The following is a 17,687-nucleotide window of genomic DNA, read 5'->3' as shown; positions in this document are numbered from 1 at the left end:
GGTGGTCTTTCACTTCCCTAAGACTCAAGATTATCAGAAAATCACGAATAACATATGTCGAAATGTTTAGCAATGATGATTGCTAAATGTACACAATACACCGACAATCATTTAAATGATACACGCATATATCTAATAGCACGCTGATATAGCAAAAACAAAAGTTGAATTAAGTGGAAAATTAAATAGATTTTCATTATTTATATTTTTTTGGGTCACGTGCGTGACATGTAGAAGCTATAAAATCTTTAAAATCTATCGCAAATATGAAAAAAATTCTTTTCTTCGAGTTCATTTTTATGACTGATTAGCTGCCAAAATTTTTATTTTCAAAATGAAACATGGTATAAACAGGATATGTCTTTAAAATATTATCTACTATATATTTACTTAATGAATGCACACGTATTTGCAGTATATGTTCATGTGTATAATATTATTTTAAGGACAGCTTCAGACTGCCCTATGGTGTAAGTATTCATTCGTCATTCATTGAAAACCCAGGGTAGGTCTTCAGCTGACATTTGCCATTCCTGTAGGGTTGTTGTCTCTTTGACCTATTCACCATATCCACTATTGTTATATATACAAGAAATAAGAATGCAACAAGGACTCGAGAAAAAAAAATGTAGTATGGAAAAAATGCTTTGATAGTGTAGTTCTCTTCTGCATTCCAAGAAACATTCATCCACTGATTGACTGTCCGAGATAAACCAAAGACGTTAAAACTACGAAGTTGTGATATATGTCAAAATACGTTAATGATAAAGCTATTTAAAATTAGTTTTGACAGGTTATATAGGTAAAAAGTGTATGAAAATGTTCACTCCATTTCTTCATTGTGTATTTCAACAAAATTTACCTGTAAATATCTTAAACATTCAAACTTATCAAACACTTGTTATGAAGTATAAATATTTGGATAATGCGGACATATTTTTGCGTCTTTTTTCATGTCCTACATCTTATATTCATATTGCCGGATTCTTAGACAGAAAAGTACTTCCGTACGGCTCTGTCTTTAAACAAGACAGAAGCTTATGGCAGGATATTTAAGAGTTTCTTAATCCCAAATATTATTTGATCGGAAATCTTCAGTAGACCTCATACAAACTGCATTTAAAAAGAGTGTTTGAAAGTTGCCCACGGGAGCTATTTGACAACTTGGTTAAAATTTGGTTACTTTCTAATACAAAAATTACAAGAAAATTTCCCGCCAGAATTTGTGCAGTGTAACAAATGAAAAAATACGTCATAATGTATAAAAGATTTATTGAAATGAACACAGAAACCTTTCAATTTAGGACCCATCAAATGTATATGAACAATTTTATATAATATCTTGAAATATGATGAATCATCCCCAAACTGATTTTAGGACACAAGCACGCTTAATTCATGGAAATGGTCTAACTGAGGATTTGCTATTATAAATACCTTGTATCTGAAGGGTGGTAGTTAAACCCAATACAGATGTCGCTAATTCGGCAGGATAACGCACAAAAAATCTTTGAAACAGAGAGGATATCATATTTAACTAAATCGGCTAACCGGTTGGTCCTCTGACAGTTGTTAAAGAAGCCAATGAAATTTTCTACAACTAAAGAAAAGAAACAAAACATATATAAGTGGTGGTTGTAATGCTCATGTTTAATCTATAGTTGGTTTTTCACTTCATTAACTTGCACTCGACATAAGAATCATGCAAAATGAGATTCATGGTTGGAAAGCCTACATTTATTTTATTTTTGATTTTTTGTTTAAAATGCATACTAAACAGAAAGAAACACGCGGCTCTTCAAAAAATCTTAGTTCATGGGAGAAAAACAAATGATACAGAATGCACTGTAGAAATAAAAAAATAAGGGAGATAACTCTGAGAATGAGACAAAAATACAATAGAAATTATTGGAAATTCCATGTGGAATTTCAACATAAAGAAATACAAAGCAATTTAACAAATAATAATGATAATAATAATAATAATAATAATAATAATGATAATAATAATAATGATAAGTAGCCTTTTTAAGGTGTATCACATCTTACAGAATTTTAATGATTCTTACAAAGTCTGCTACTTAATATTTGATTACTTTTTGTTTAAATTGTCGCATTTGTAGTTACGTCTTTCTAAAATATAGATACTGGTATCTGGCGATGTTCATGTCTACTCTTTAAGCTATTCCAAGTTTGTCGTAAATTTTTTTTTTCATAAATTTTCCGCTATATAGATGACGTGTTATCTTTAAACAATCCTAATTTCGGAGATTTGATACATCGCATCTACCCTAAAAGAACCTGAGATAAAAGATGCTACAGACACTGTGAAGTCAGCCTCATATCTTGACCTACACTTAGAAATCGATGGTAAAGGAAAACTATTGACCAAACTTTACGACAACCGTGATGACTTTTCATTCAGAATTGTCAATTTTCCTTTCATCGGTGGCAACATCGCTTCGGCTCCTGCGTATGGAATGTTCATATCACAACTCATACGTTATGCCAGAGCTTGCCGAAACTACGCAGACTTTATGTATCGCGCTAGAACTCTAACAAATAGGCTTCTGGAACAGGGTTATGTTGCTACAAGATTGAGGTCATCACTACAGAAGTTTTATGGTCGTCATCATGAACTCGTGGATCGTTATGGTGTATCCATCAGCACCATGAAAACTGATTTATTCAATGGGTCATAGTTTTCCTTTCCTCGTTTGTCTACCCCGGACTTGACTTTTTATGAGCAACTCGGCGGGTGTTTCTAGAAAAGCAGAGGACGCTTACCCTACCGGTGCACCTGGTCCATGCTCTCAGTTTTTAGTGGAGTCCAAGTTTCTCATTTGCTTTTGTTACTTTGTATGTATGATTTTAGTTGCTTTGTGTTCTTTGTTGTGTGTGTCTGTTTTCCATGTCTGGTCTTTGTCCCTGGATTACGTTCTTTTGATTACCGCTATAACCTTGGTTCCCTTGGTTGCTCTTTTTAACATTGTCAAATGTTTAGTTTTTATTGGTAGATTTTTAGTTTATTATATTTCATGGGTTTCGGTATGCTTATTTTTTTTGGGTCATGTATCATTTCTTTTCATCAATACATTATAACATATTATGTTTGTTCATATATGTATATATTTTGATTTCATTTGAAATGTGTACTTAAATTATAGCACTTAGAGTAATGTATTTACTTTTGATACTGATATTTAGGTACAAAATGCGGAACAAAAAAGTCTTCGAATAAACGTATTTTTAAGTACCAGTCCACATAAAATTCAGACACTACGAATAGTAAAGTGATTCATGGTCAAGGAAACCCCACCAAGCAAACGATGTCTTTTTAGTCTACATATGCTATACTTTCATATAACAACAACCTTTTCTGTATTCAGTTTTGCACTTTTTAGAAAATCATACATTTATTTCCCACTAAAAGCAACCAAATGAGTCCAATCAAGAACGATAACTCTTGTAAAGTGCAAATTTCATTCGCAATCTATATAATTTTTATCTCAAAAGCGCAACAACCAAATGAAAAACTAAGACTGGTTACGTAATCAGTAACTGTTTCTGAACAAGAAATAAAACTAAATTTGGTGGGTTTTTGACATGCATGAATCACCTTCTGTCTGATTTTTAGAATGACTGATACTTAAAACTACATCAATATATACGTTTCAATAGATCTGAATATACACCTTGTGCGCCCTGTACTCCTATCAGCTTAGACTCGAAACGTGTAAAAAAATCTCAATGATTACGGATATGAACGTACTAAAGGATATACATGATGTACTTTAACAAAGAACCACTAGCGGAGGTCAAAATTAAACAATGAAACTACATGTTCAGATTTCAATACGGTAATGTTTATCAGGATGACTTCTTATTATTAATTAAACGGAGAAAAAAAAAACATGAACATGTTGAGTTCACGATAATTTCAATCTTCTTTGTTACTACTTTTATCTTTTCACGGAAACACAGAACAATACAAATCAAAGACAAACAAAAAAAACCCAAAAACACAAAAACAAAAACAAAAACAAAAAACAAAAAACAGAACAAAAAATTGCAATGAAGCTGACCTTAGATTGTGAAAGAGCATTTGTCTTTAACTGAATTACAAATGTGCAACGCAGTTTTAACTGTGATCACAAAAGTAAATCGTTATTCATAAAACAGGAAACATATCAAAACGTTCAATGCAATAATGTTTTGTTTCATTTCTTGTATATTGTTTAGCAACATGATATATATCGTAGGATTTGTTCGGAGTTTTTGGAAACATCATTCAAAGTAGTACTTCACAACCATGACCATGCAAGTTGAGAATATTAACTTTTGTTTTCTTAACAAAAAAGTTGGGATATCTTTTTCATGTTTAGAAAAGCTTAAAGTTGTTGATAAATGCAATTTTGCTTTAAAATTCGTAATGAGCAAATTGCCATTAGTCAAATGTGAACTTCATTTTCGCGCTTATTTGTAGTGACGTAACGTGATAAATTTTATGATGCTGCACTAATGATAATCATTTTTTATCTCTTATAGGTGTTTTTTATTGGAGAAAAAAAAATCAATTATTATGAACTCAGGGTTCTTGGCTTTTACATGTACAAAACAAATGCATATTGTGTGTTGAACTAACGTTTTCCATTTACTTTAGACGGCCCATTTAATGTTCCATCTTTATTGGAACACAAAAAGTTAAAACAGATGGTTAAACACCCGTATAATAGTTATTAGTATGAAGTTTTAATTCTTTGTTCAACTACCAAAACAAATATGCTTTCAAATATGTTTTGTGTAAGGCCTTATGTAGGATGTAGGATAGATACGGACCTGGGAAGTATTGGTAAAAATATGACGAAAAATTGGTTACAGTTATAACACAAAATAAAATAGCAGGTAGAGCCGAACACAGCAGTTGTTTGTGTACAGCAAAAGGATTGAACAGTGGTTATGTGTACATGTAGCCGACTATAAAAACACTATTTCCTTGCTTGTTAATTATACAGGAACAAGTTTGGCTAACACGTAATTGAAAATGCATCTTTAAGGAACACGCATATTGTAGGCATGGAAAATGAGCAGAAAATAAAGAATTCTATGCATTCGTCTCATGAATATTTTTTAATGAATCGGGTGAATTTCATGTTTGAATTTAGGCACTTCAAAAACTTACTATTAACTGGAATTTTCCATTTCCCAGTTTGTCCGAAACCAGTTGCTATTCCGATACCATTTACTTCAAACGACGTAGGGTCATTCCAACTAGATATCAGATTATTCCATGTTGATTTTCCCTTACCGAACTGGAGAAAACTACCATTCAAGCTTATCCAGAAGGGCATATACACGTTGCAGTTTAAGAACGTTTCGTACCGTAAAGTGGAAACTACATGACGAGGTTGTTTGTTTCTCCAAACACGGATTTCAGAATGGGCGTTTCCTCCTGCTCCAATATAAATATTGTACAGTGATGTAGCATTCTGTATATGCTCCGATTCAGTTAGATATAAGGATGCATCAGCACAGGCCTTGATTTCAAATGAAAAGGACGAAAATCCTCGCGCATTCAATCCATAGTGTTTTAGGTCAATGATGTGCGAAAGAAAGTCAGAAACCCATATATCTCTGTTACCTATATCCGGAGAATTTATAGGAACAATAACCTCAAAAGCTGGAATAAAAGCGAAATCGCAGTATAAGAAGTTTTAAAACACAACGAAAGCAGCTATCCTTAAAGCTGGTTCAAAAACTATAACATGTACTTTTACAATTTGAAGAAAAATGGATGTAAGAGTAAAAGCTTCACTTTGTTCATTTTGGTTGATATATTGTCCCTTCATTTTAAAAGAATTTTTAATTTGATAGTGTTAAGTTGATCGATGGACATATTGTATATTCACATGCCTAACTGAGCTATTCCCGACTTACGGACCAACATTTTGTCAACATTTGTCTCCCTTTGGATCAGGTGTCTATTCGAAACACGTAAGGTTTTCCATCCGATATTGACGATACTTTAGAAAATCTCGAAAGTCAAAAGGGAATTTCTCGTTCTACTGACCCTGCTATAAATTTTCTTTACCCGGAATACAAATGAAAATCATCCTTATGTAACCTACCAACAAAACGAAACACCCTGTAAATTTTAGAAACACCATTGTGTTTGTCTGCTGGGGATTCCATTTTCATTCGAGTTACCTCTTTTTTCTGCACCCGAATCCGAACATCGATTAGAGAGACTTCGAAATTACACCTACTCTTACGGGAGGTAGCTCTGCAAAAACAGGACAAAATATGGCTGCATCCCGAGCTCCGCAAGTAGGGAATACAATTAAACTTAAGTATAATATTCTTTGAACATTAAGTCGGTACTAAATAGAAAGTTATCAATAAAACACTATTATTTTTTTTGTATGTATGGTACATGATTACTCTATTACAATGACAATAATTCAAAAGAAAATCTACTTCTTACCTTGTAAACTGTAAAAATATAAAAGTCCAGTGTAAACTAGCATAACTTTCATACTGTTTCATTTGTATTTCTGTTGGGTTCGTGTCAACGTTAAAGTCTGTCTGAAAAATCTGTAATGACGTTTTACAGCAAGCAGGCGAAGCGCAAAACAATACACAGGTTGAAAAAAAAAACGAAGTTCTAACAAAGCTTGCGTTTGTCTATTGGTAAACCTTGCTTCAATACTGCAAACTATGCAAAAGAAATTAATCAATATGTTATCTGGATACGTATCTTTAGATAAAAGAAAATATAGTTATAATCGGCATTAAAGACTTTTAGTGCGCAAAAAATGTCTTGATTTCAACAATTTGGAACGTTGCTATACAGATTAGAATTTGACATTTCTATTTTTTTTATAAATGATAAAAATAGATAATTGATGATATGCCCATGACAAGTCAAGCCAGTAATTTGCTTGGTTTACGAAACAAACTACCATAAGAAGGAGAAAAAAATGGCAAACTGGGCAAAAAAATATATATATATTACCATATACTTATATACGTATACATATATATAAAATAAGACCTGCGTAATCCAACCCTGAGGAAAAGTTTTGTTTGGTCAAGACAGGTTCTCTGTTCATAAAGCTTCAAAACACATTGAAGCTATTATTACATGGCTTCAGAGGTTGTCGGTTTATCAAGAGCTCACTTTAGTAAAGTTTTATTGTCAACTATATGAATTAAAATTGCAGAAAACAGTTGAAATTTACGAGAAACATCGTTAAAAGTAACACTGAATGATTAAACTTCTTGAAATCTGTCGATGTAAAGAAAATCATGTACCGTTAGACTTATCGAAAGAGAAACATAAACATTTTGCCAATCATTATTTTTTATATCACAAGGCATCAATTTCCATGATATTAAGACTTTTTTCCGACGCAGTAGGTAGAGTTCCACTTTTTACCGTTTTATCTTCGGATGCTATTCTATGAAAACGCATGTCATCTGATCGCAGTTTTGTTTCCCAATTGGCCAAATACAGATTATTTGATGGCGTTATCAAAACCGTATAAAAAAAAATTGAAAAAAGCGTTCAAATTTGAATTGCGTGCTATTTGTTATTTTCTTGAAAGAAATGTGGAAACTTAGAAGTACAATTTTTCTGCGTCGGTTATCTTTTTTTTAAATAGTGCTTGTTTAAGTAACCGATTTATAAACGTAGTAGAACAAGTTGATAATTCTAATACAATATTGGTCTAAATAATGTTAAAAAAGAAAGATATAATTTTTCTCAAATTAAATATAAAACCCGTTTCAAGTCTAGACTAGAAATTTTTATCGTAACTTGAATACTTGAATATTTTAATGTACCAGTCTAGCGATTATTTCATGTTAAAAAATGAGTAGCCAGTGAACGTGCGTTAAATTGATGTCAGCGAGGCAGGGCTTTACTAGATTTTCTCACAGAGGTGTACTTTAAATTTGTTCATCGTTTTCATAGCAGTAAAGTCGAAAAAGTCTATTACATTGACAATTTTTACAAAAGCAAGTTGGCAATGATAAATGTAGTAGATGTCAGTTCACTGCGTGATTATATGGAATTAAGAATTATTGTAATCGGATACATACTGCTTTTGTACTTATGTTTGTGATGTAACTTTGATAACTTTTGAGACGGACAGTTAAGCGCACAAATTAAAAACCGCCAAATTAGTATTTTATCGCCATGAAATGATTATCAATTGATTTTAAACTGCAAAGATAGATATTCGCAAATTTGTTTAGTTGACATAATGATTAATCTTGTCCCCTTAATTGCTAATATGATATCAAATTTGAAAAGGTCAGTTATATAGGGTTAGTACTATTATATTGGTAAATGCTGCACGATCTTTGCGGTAACTGCAATAACTATCTTATTATATGGTCATGAATTTTTCATACTTCCTTTTTAAAGGCACGATAAAAATGCATTCCCTATTACAAATCTAGTAAATATGAAACTAGTTTTAATATCAACAAATCGTCAATTTTCAACTAGGTCAATGAACACCTTTCGATTTTTGTATTTAGCCGTTCTAAAATAAAAATGACATTGATCTCATCTTTGTATTATCAATCTACAAGTGTCACCATGAAATATGATTCATATTGGATTGATTGGCAACGGAAACTTTGTGGCCACACTTTACGGCATTACATTAGTATCTGAGTATTTTCCGGAACGTTTTGGTTCTTTTCAAGCCAAGATTATAGCTTCCGGCAAATGTAACTTTTTCCGGTTATATTTCACAGTCGTCTTCTTGGGCGTTAAAGCAATTTTAAAACTAAACTGTAATACTTATTAATTTTTTTTTATAAATTTAAACCAAACAGTATTTTGATTATGATTATTGATATTTATTTATAAATACTATTACGATAATAGAACATTACTGTGGTAATATATGCTACGGATGGTTGATATTGCTTATTGGCAAAAGGTAATCAAGGGAACCGAGGTTATAGCGGTAATCAAAGAGTGTATCAAGGGAACCAGGGTTACAGCGGTAATCAAAAGAATGTAATCCAGGGACAAAGATCAGACATGGAAAACAGACATTTACAACAAAGAACATAAAGTAACTAAAATCATACATACAAAGTAACAAAAGCAAATGAGCAACTCAACACCACTAAAAACTGGGAGCATGGACAGGTAGGATATCTAAATACCAACTGAAATGTTTACTTAAAGTCCTAAATAAAGTTGCTAGATTTATTACTCTTGGCAGAACCGTTGCCAGTCGTAATGAAATTAATGGCTATATGTTTAAGTCTTTCTAACCACTGTTATGTATACCTGTTTGGATTAGCTTGTATCAGACCATGTAATTTAATAGATGTTTACTCCGAACATAAATGCTACACACACCAAAATTAAAGAAACAAAACTAACAGAAACACATGAAGACAACCCCCAATACAAACAAAACAATCCAATCAAACTGCAATAATCTAATTGTAAGCATGGTACATAGTGTACATGTAATATGAGGAAGCTGCTACTTAATATAGGAGTCTTACAAGTAGTATGTTGTGCTGAATTTGTATTATATCGACCTGTTTTGTTTTGATGGCATGGTCAACTCAATTTACTGTTGTTTTTTTATTTATCAAACTTCACTATACGTTACTAGTGTAACGGGAGTCGTTTGTATGTTCAAGTTTCTCAGTGAAGATGCCAGTTCAAACTTTGAAATGTGCAATAGATAGTGTGATTTCTTGTATAGTGTACGGTGTTTAGTGTGTGCTAGTGTACTGATCATTGAATGATCTCTGTATTATACAGCTGTATTTGCTTTTCAAGATTCATGTTTCAATATCAACTACCTATATTCCGAATTAGTAATCTCACACAGGACACCTTGTTGTGTTGTACGTTTGTGCACTGGGCTATGTAACTATAACACTGTCTAAATTAAAACTCAATAGGAAACACATAGTTTATTTCACCATGTACAAAGGTTTTACATGAAATAATGATGTATATCGCTTTTTTAATGCGTAACACTAAATAATTAACAAAAACATAAACAAAAATAAACCGATATGACAATGCATCTGGAAGTGACTGGCTTCAATGTAACTCCATAAACGTTTATTTACCACCCTATATTTGTAGCATTCTTCGTGTGAGGAAACGGCATAACCGTTGATAAGTTAGAAGCAAGGAACGTACAGACTGTAACAGTCTGAAAGCGAAGAGACGGTGTGTTACACACCTGAATGGCTATCTATAGAAAAAAGCGATAAACTGCGCCGATTAGCTTGCTAAAATACCTAATGTCCTCTGAATTGACCAATGAAAGCGACGATTGTTACTCATATGTTATTATCTCAATCTCGTTTTCAAACACATTAAGAATATGTTAAATACAGATAATCAATATTTAAACAAGGATATAAAGTATGAATATGCCAGGCAAGAGTATGCCACGTACAAATTCAATGATTTCATAGCTATGTCGACTGTTTGTGCTTTAAGTGGTAATTTAAACTTGGCAACCCAACCATATTACAATTTTACTTTTGAAAAAAAAAAGCTCTGTACAAAATTGCGCGCTCATTTCCGATTATTGGCATTTCTTATTGAGGTTTCATTGTTTGAATAGCAGTTATAATCAGGTACGTGTAACATTAAATCAATAAAATAACTAAATAAATCTAAGTACAAAGCACAACGACGGCCTGCATTCTGTTTTTAATTTCTTTTAAAAGCTCAGAAGAGGCAACCAATACAGAGTTCTCTTCCTTCGTAACATTTAGTGTAGTAATTCCAATCAACTTCATTTACTAGGGGGATATCGATTATAATCTCCTCCGATACTTTTAAAATTTCACATCTGAAAACAAAATCAAAAATTGTTTAAATTAAAAAATGGTAATTTCGTAGACTCAACAGACATACAAATGAAGAAAATATTGTCTTCTGTGTTAGCAATTTTCCATCTGGAAAACATATAGACCATACATGACGTTTCTATTTGGCTAAAATAGCTATTTCTGATTTATGTGTACCTGATCAAAATGGTATTTACGTTTCGAAGAGGTATGAGGTAGACTAGTATCGCAGTTGAAGGGTGTTTTTGACAAATTTCAATGTTATCAACATTCTATAAAACGATATTTTCACACTAACTAGGTCTTTTGTCGATAATAGATCGACGGCAATTTTATTGTTTAAACATAGAATTATTATAAAGGCTACTGGATCTTGCCTCAAGTAAATGAAGTTATTATAATTACGTTTGTAGACCGTAGTTGCCGATTTGAATTTCAGTATTTGAACAAAAATGTTCGACTGTTTTAATGTCCTGCTTCAGGTCAAATAGACTCTTTTTAAATGTACATAAACAAAACCGGATGTTAGACTTACTTCAAATTTTAAAAAGGCAAGAATTTTTTTTATTTATATGCAAATGCAGAATCGTCAATTATAATGGTACTTAATAGATCTAATAAATTGAGAACTTGAAGCTTTTTTTAATCACATTTTTGCGGGAATTAAATGTAAATATTTGAATTGATGTGTTGCGTCACTTACCGTTTGTTTACACGCTGATAGTTAAATCCAATGCAGACATCAGATTTACTACAGAACGAGGCACATTTTATTTTTGATGAATAGTAGGCATGGTGTACAACTATATCAGCGTAAAGGTTAGATCTGCTACACTTACTGTAGAAGCCAATGAATTGATCTACAACTGGAGAAAAAAAAAACACGATATGCTTAACATAGGAAATGTTATTTGGAAATAATGGTTACGTTTCTAATCCACTATTTCACCTTGTCTATTCCAATTTGTATCAAACAAAAAATTGCCAAAATTTCAAGGGTTACTTGTATAGAAGTTGGATCAGGTAGAAACTCTCAGTTTTCGAATAGGTTTTCGATTTCAATTCTTATGTAATTCATTCTACTGCTACTAGCGAGTGTTTACTCGTTTATACACATATACATCATGCCAAAATTTGTTATGATAATATGTGCTGCATTTTTTGCAATTAAATTTGATGATGGTGTACTTATTTTTTGCTTTTAACATTAGGTAAAGGGATTTAAGTATTTCTCCGTCTAAGAACGGGTAAAATGTGCATAAAGTGTGAAAAATCTTTACCTGATAACTTCAATAAATAACCATTAAATTGTTTGTTAAACATACTAGTTTAAGATATTGATAGGTCAAATTTACTTACAAAGCACTAATGAAATTTTTTCTGCACTTTTTTCCTAATATAAGCAGTTTAAAATAAAATACGTCATAGATGCTTCAGGATAAATTAAAGATGCGGTCCATTCAGCAGTATAGTGAATTTCATTTCCTTTTATGTAATTTTTTTCTCCTCAACCGTTGTTGTTCATCAAAAACTAACATTCAAATTTAAGAAAGGATAAATTGTTTTTAAAAAAACCATTTGTCATGTGCCACCCACTCCCTGGTTTTTGCGTGGACGCTCTCTTAAATAGAATATGTTCTTTTTTACTAAATTTAACGAATACAATCGAGACAAAACAGACCAAATTGAAAATTTTGATGTGCCACCCATAGCCTGATTTTTACACAGACTGGTACTTAAAATGTGTTAAGAAGTTCGTCAAAATATTGCGTGCATTATTTTCAAGGAGTATGATCAGACATTTAAAAAATACTTTTTGTCGACTCAATGCAAAATTTGGAAGTATTAATCAGACACATTTTAAAATTGATATTTGTATGATGAAAATATGTAATGTAAATTTCATCAATTAAAAAAATTAATATTTAAATCGCATAAAAGTAGTATAAATTATGCTGTTCAAGATAATTCATTTAAGAGAAAACCAGTCACTTGTACGGAGAATGTCAAAAAGAAGTTCGATAAGATAATGATAAAAAAATCCTATAAAATTAGTACTTCATTACCACATACATATGAATGATAATGTCTAATTTTTATATAAAACCGTTGAAAGCAGGGATAACGTCATGTTAGAAATGTTCCAATATCAGACCCGTTAACATAAGATTAAACGTGCAAAGTGTTCATTTGCGAGCATAAGGAATTTCCTCAGTTTTATGATGGTTATGCATCTATCTTTCATCTCATTTAAGTCTAGAAAGCCTCTGAATGGGAATCAAAAATGTATGAGAGCAATATAAAAATTAAATCAAATATCAAAACGTCAATGAATCTTGCATGGTATGACCTTATCGGAGACGAAGCATATTGCTCTTTCAATAAGATGAATTTGGTTTAAGTATCAGGCGACAGAAAATAAAACGTAAAAAATAAATTGACTAGATGATGTATTTACAAATTATTCATCAAATATCGTAATCCTTCTTTAAAAATCAAGATTATGCGCAAGTGTGTTCGGAACGCGAATTAACATAAGCTCATAATATCCGGTTTTTTGATGTTTTAGAGCTTCGTCATATTTTAATCAGAGAGTCATCCCATTCAATGTTTCTTCATTATTAAATCACAAACTGTAAAACAATTGATCTACCAAGTGTATAATTATTTTGATAGAATATTTTGGTTTTATTGAATAACATCAACGTGCGTGTCTTTTGTAAGAGAATACTATCAGTCTAGTGTGATGCATGTAGTGTTTGGTACATTTGTATATAGATTAAATGGGTTCAAAAAGGGGTGTGAAGGATAACGATAAAGTAGGCATTGCTATCAACTGAGATGCTGTTTCAAATCTGTCATAAGCTGCAATAGTCCAAACTATATCTTAAAGATGTGAATAAACTCGTTGAGAAGTTGTTCTTTCAAGAGTACTGCAGTGGTGTCAATATTTGCGATATGTTTTGAATGTTCTAGAACATTGAAGTTCTCAAATAGAAAAAAATGGGACAATTGTCGTAACCCCTATTTCAAAATACTCTCAAAATAATATTCATCTATGACCTTTAGTGAAAAATTATTGACTATTAAATCATAAAACTATATAATGCCTACCGACGAAAGAATGCATTTTGTTTAAAATGAATCACCCATTCATACTTATATGACCCTTACAAATACAGCTACTTGAGACCATTCCATATTAATTGCAAAAACCACTTACCACTCAATGGTACTTTCCATCTTCCAGTTTGTCCAAACCCTGTAGCTATACCAACACCATTTATAGTGATTGGCGTAGGGTCTAACCATGTTGATATGACGTCAGTTCCTGCTTCTTGTCCTTTACCAAACTGAAGCAAACCGTCATTCAAGCTAACCCAGAATGACTTAAATTCGTTGCAATCTAAGAAAGCTCCGTACGTTCTAGTTAACTGTTTGCCGGTTTTATTTCTCCACAGACGTATTGCAGAATAATTGTTACGTGAGGCTCCAAAATAAATGCTGTACAATTCACTTGCATTTTGCACATGTTCTGAGTCTGTTAGGTATAATGCACAGTCAGCACAAGCCCTTACATGAAATGAAAAGAATGACAAGTTCCGTGTTTCCAATCTATAGCCCGTAAGGTCAATGACATGAAATAAAAAATCCTCTTCCCAAATGTCCTTGTTTCCTATATTTGGTGTATCTATAGGAAGCAAAACTTCTTGAAGTGCTGAAAAAATTATTATAAGATTTAGTTTACATGTAATTGCAGTCAACCAAACATCAATTTTTTCTTCAAAATGTGAGAACCAAGACTGTTGATGAGACCCGGTGTTCTTCAAATACAAATATAAGAAATTTTAGCTAAAATTTAAAGGGGTTGAAACACAAGATTTCACATACTGTCAAGCACATAAACTTTCTGACAAGATAAGCAGTACATATTTGTATAAATTTTATAAAACATAAGTTTTGACCTGAAAAAAAAATCATAATATATACTATAAATATCTTTTCAATTTTATACATTAAATTGGTAATTTAAAAAGTACATATAAAGAAAAGGAGGCACCAAAACCCTCTTGAAGGCCATTAAGAAGAGAAAAAGCATGTTTTCATTCTTTTGCAAGATGTTTCTACAAGATTGAAGTCACCACTACAGAAGTTGTATGGTCATCATCATCAACGTGCCATAGATTTCCTTTCCTCTTTCGTCTACCCCGGACATGCCTTTTTTATGAATAACTGGGCTGGTGTTTCTAGAAAAGCAGATGACCCTACCCTACCGGTGCACCTGGTCAATGCTCCCAATTTTGATGGAGTCCGAGTAGCCCATTTGCTTTTGTTTCTTTGTATGTTTGATTTTAGTTACTTTATGTTCTTTGTTGTATATGTCTGTTTTTCATTTCTGGTCTTTTCCCTGGATTACATTCTTTTAAATTACACTATAACTTTGGCTCTCTTGATTACTTTTACAGGGAGAAATACATGACTTTACCAACGCGTGAATACCCAATGAGTTTTTTTTTCTCAAATTGACGACGGGCTATTAGAAATAAACGTTATATGTTCAAATAGCTCCTCAATGTAAAGCCTCAATGCTTAATTATACACAGTCATTTATGGTACATAAAACATTTCTTTTACTGAATTCAAAATAATAAAAAAAACATGGTATATATACATAAAAAAACAAAAACCTAAAAAATTAAAAAAACAAAAACAAAAAAACAAAACAAAACAAAACAAAAAAAATTATATAATATACAATGCGTATTGTATTTTGATTAACCTTTACAAACATCGAAACCAATTTGTGAATTATTTACTTTTGGGGAACAATCATAGATATGAATAGATACTGCCATGCTGTATTAAACAAACGCGTGTGCTTACCCCATGTTCTGTAAAAATACATAACTGCAGCTTGAACAAGAATAAATGTCCTCTTGTAATCATTTGACAACGTTTCCATGTTCATCACAATACAATGCCACTCTCTGCACAAGTTATCTTGTATAATGAATAATGATGCTTATATTGTTGGTTCTTTCGCTCTAATTGCTTAGGGTAACTCATTATGTGATACCGGAAAATGAAATTATCAATAACACTGTGATTAACAGGAATATAATGAACAATTTGTTTCACTTTATATCGAAACAAATATTTTTTTTCGAAAGTACAAATCGCCATGGTGACCGATTTTCTAGCCAATTTTCAAAATGCTCTGATTTGCAGAAATTTCGAATCTATAAAACATTACTGGACATCAAAAATGGGCTTTATATCCCAAATTTTATTTTATTTACGTTCTATGTGCCTTGGTCTTTAGCCTGATAAAAATTACTTAGATCATCATCGAATTTGATTTTTTAGTCTCTTCACTTTAAATTTAAAAGTGCATAGTTTTCTTACTAGTACTGTGTTTTGGTAACGCACTTTGACTCTGTTACGCTGTCAATCAAAACACCAAAGCGCAGATAATTCCTTATTTCATGACATATATTAGTTTTGCAGATCAAACTTATATATATCATAAGCAATTCAGACACAGCACTTTGTTTTGTGGAATTGAACCGAATCTAAAGCATCGTTTGATTAAATATTTGAATAACCGATTATATCTTAAAAAGTGGACATATTGCCATTTTAACTCAGTCTTTAGTTGTAAGTTAAACTGAGTGAATGATATTCATACATTTACGTCTCTTTAATATCATTGCACGCATATTATGATATGGATTTGCTTGAAAGGGTAATCAAGCGAACCAAGATTATAGCGGAAATCAAAAGAATGTAATCCAAGGACAAAGACCAGACATGGAAAACAGACATACACAACATAAAGTAACTAAAATAATACATACAAAGTAACAAAAGCAAATGAGCAACTCGCACTCCACTAAAAAAAAACTGGGAGCATGGACCAGGCACACCGGTAGGATAAAGCTAACGTTCATATCAAGAAAACAAAACCTCGGTCAGATAGAAATTCTACTTCGGATTTCTACGAGTAAACATTTGTCGAAATTACCGGCGACTTTTGAATATCAAAACCCACATTAATGGATTCTGCATTTCATGTTTTCCCTTAGGTTCGAAATTCCTGCAAATCAGAGCATTTTGAAAATTGGCGGAAAAATCGGTCACCATGGCGACAGCTTTTTTTTTGAAAAATGCATCTCAAATCTTTAAAAATTAGATTCAGCATGCCATTTTTATCTTGAAAACCAAATAATATCCAAATCGGATAGTTTTGAAATGTTTGCGGAAAAATCAGCGATACCAAAAAAGAGTTTCACTATTCATGATGGTCGTAATGAGTTTTTTTTGTTTGTGTTTGTGTTAATATGGCAGATGTATTCATATCCCCAAAACTACTGATTCGAGTTATTCTTTAGACTTCAGCCCGCACCATCAGTGGTTCTTACAAAAAAAAAAACAACAAACAAACAAACAAACGAAAAAAAAAAACAAAAAAAAAAAAAACAAGAAAATTCCTAAGCTTCTTGTCCCTCCTGTCTAGTTTAAATGTCATCTACGTCAGTCATTTGAATGATCATATTTAAACTAAGTGGTGAAACAGTTATAAGAAAGTGACCATTTCGACGACAAACATTTGTGATTCACCTGTAGACAATTCATTGACTCGGTTAACCCTTTGTCCGAAAAATGAATCGTACAAATATTTAAATATATCTAAAACTATCTGGAAAATAGTCCGTAGCGGGTTGCGTGCGATAGGAACTATTCTTCGCCCTTGAAGGCCATTTCAGAAGATGAACTTCCATTGGGTTAAACTTATAAAAATAACTACGATGCGTCATTTGTCTAATGTT

The 17,687-nt window shown here is 32.0% G+C and overlaps 1 protein-coding gene across 1 annotated transcript; it reads right to left on the bottom strand.

Annotated features, from left to right (window-relative positions):
* Positions 1-9,945: 9,945 nt before the first annotated feature.
* LOC148610614 (C3 and PZP-like alpha-2-macroglobulin domain-containing protein 8) lies at positions 9,946-15,820 on the bottom strand. Its single transcript, XM_088543208.1, has 4 exons — positions 15,742-15,820; positions 14,081-14,575; positions 11,561-11,723; positions 9,946-10,859 (listed from the first exon to the last, which is right to left on the bottom strand). The coding sequence occupies exons 1-4, from the start codon at positions 15,818-15,820 to the stop codon at positions 10,736-10,738; spliced, it is 861 nt and encodes a 286-aa protein (XP_088399334.1). The 3' UTR covers positions 9,946-10,735.
* Positions 15,821-17,687: the final 1,867 nt, after the last annotated feature.

Source organism: Perna viridis, chromosome 8 (assembly GCF_037379345.1).
Source record: "Perna viridis isolate PV_CMFRI_1.1 ecotype Kerala chromosome 8, ASM3737934v1, whole genome shotgun sequence".
Taxonomy (NCBI): domain Eukaryota; kingdom Metazoa; phylum Mollusca; class Bivalvia; order Mytilida; family Mytilidae; genus Perna; species Perna viridis.
This window is presented reverse-complemented; position numbering and strand designations above follow the sequence as displayed.

Bases quoted from the DNA above. Each gene is read 5' to 3' on its own strand.
- LOC148610614 (XM_088543208.1), bottom strand. From the start codon at position 15,820: ATGGAAACGTTGTCAAATGATTACAAGAGGACATTTATTCTTGTTCAA. The intron at 14,576-15,741 runs GTAAGCACACGC...TAATTTTTTCAG, and splicing joins GTATTTTTACAGAACATGGG to CACTTCAAGAAGTTTTGCTT. The intron at 11,724-14,080 runs GTAAGTGGTTTT...TTTTTTCTCCAG, and splicing joins ATGGAAAGTACCATTGAGTG to TTGTAGATCAATTCATTGGC.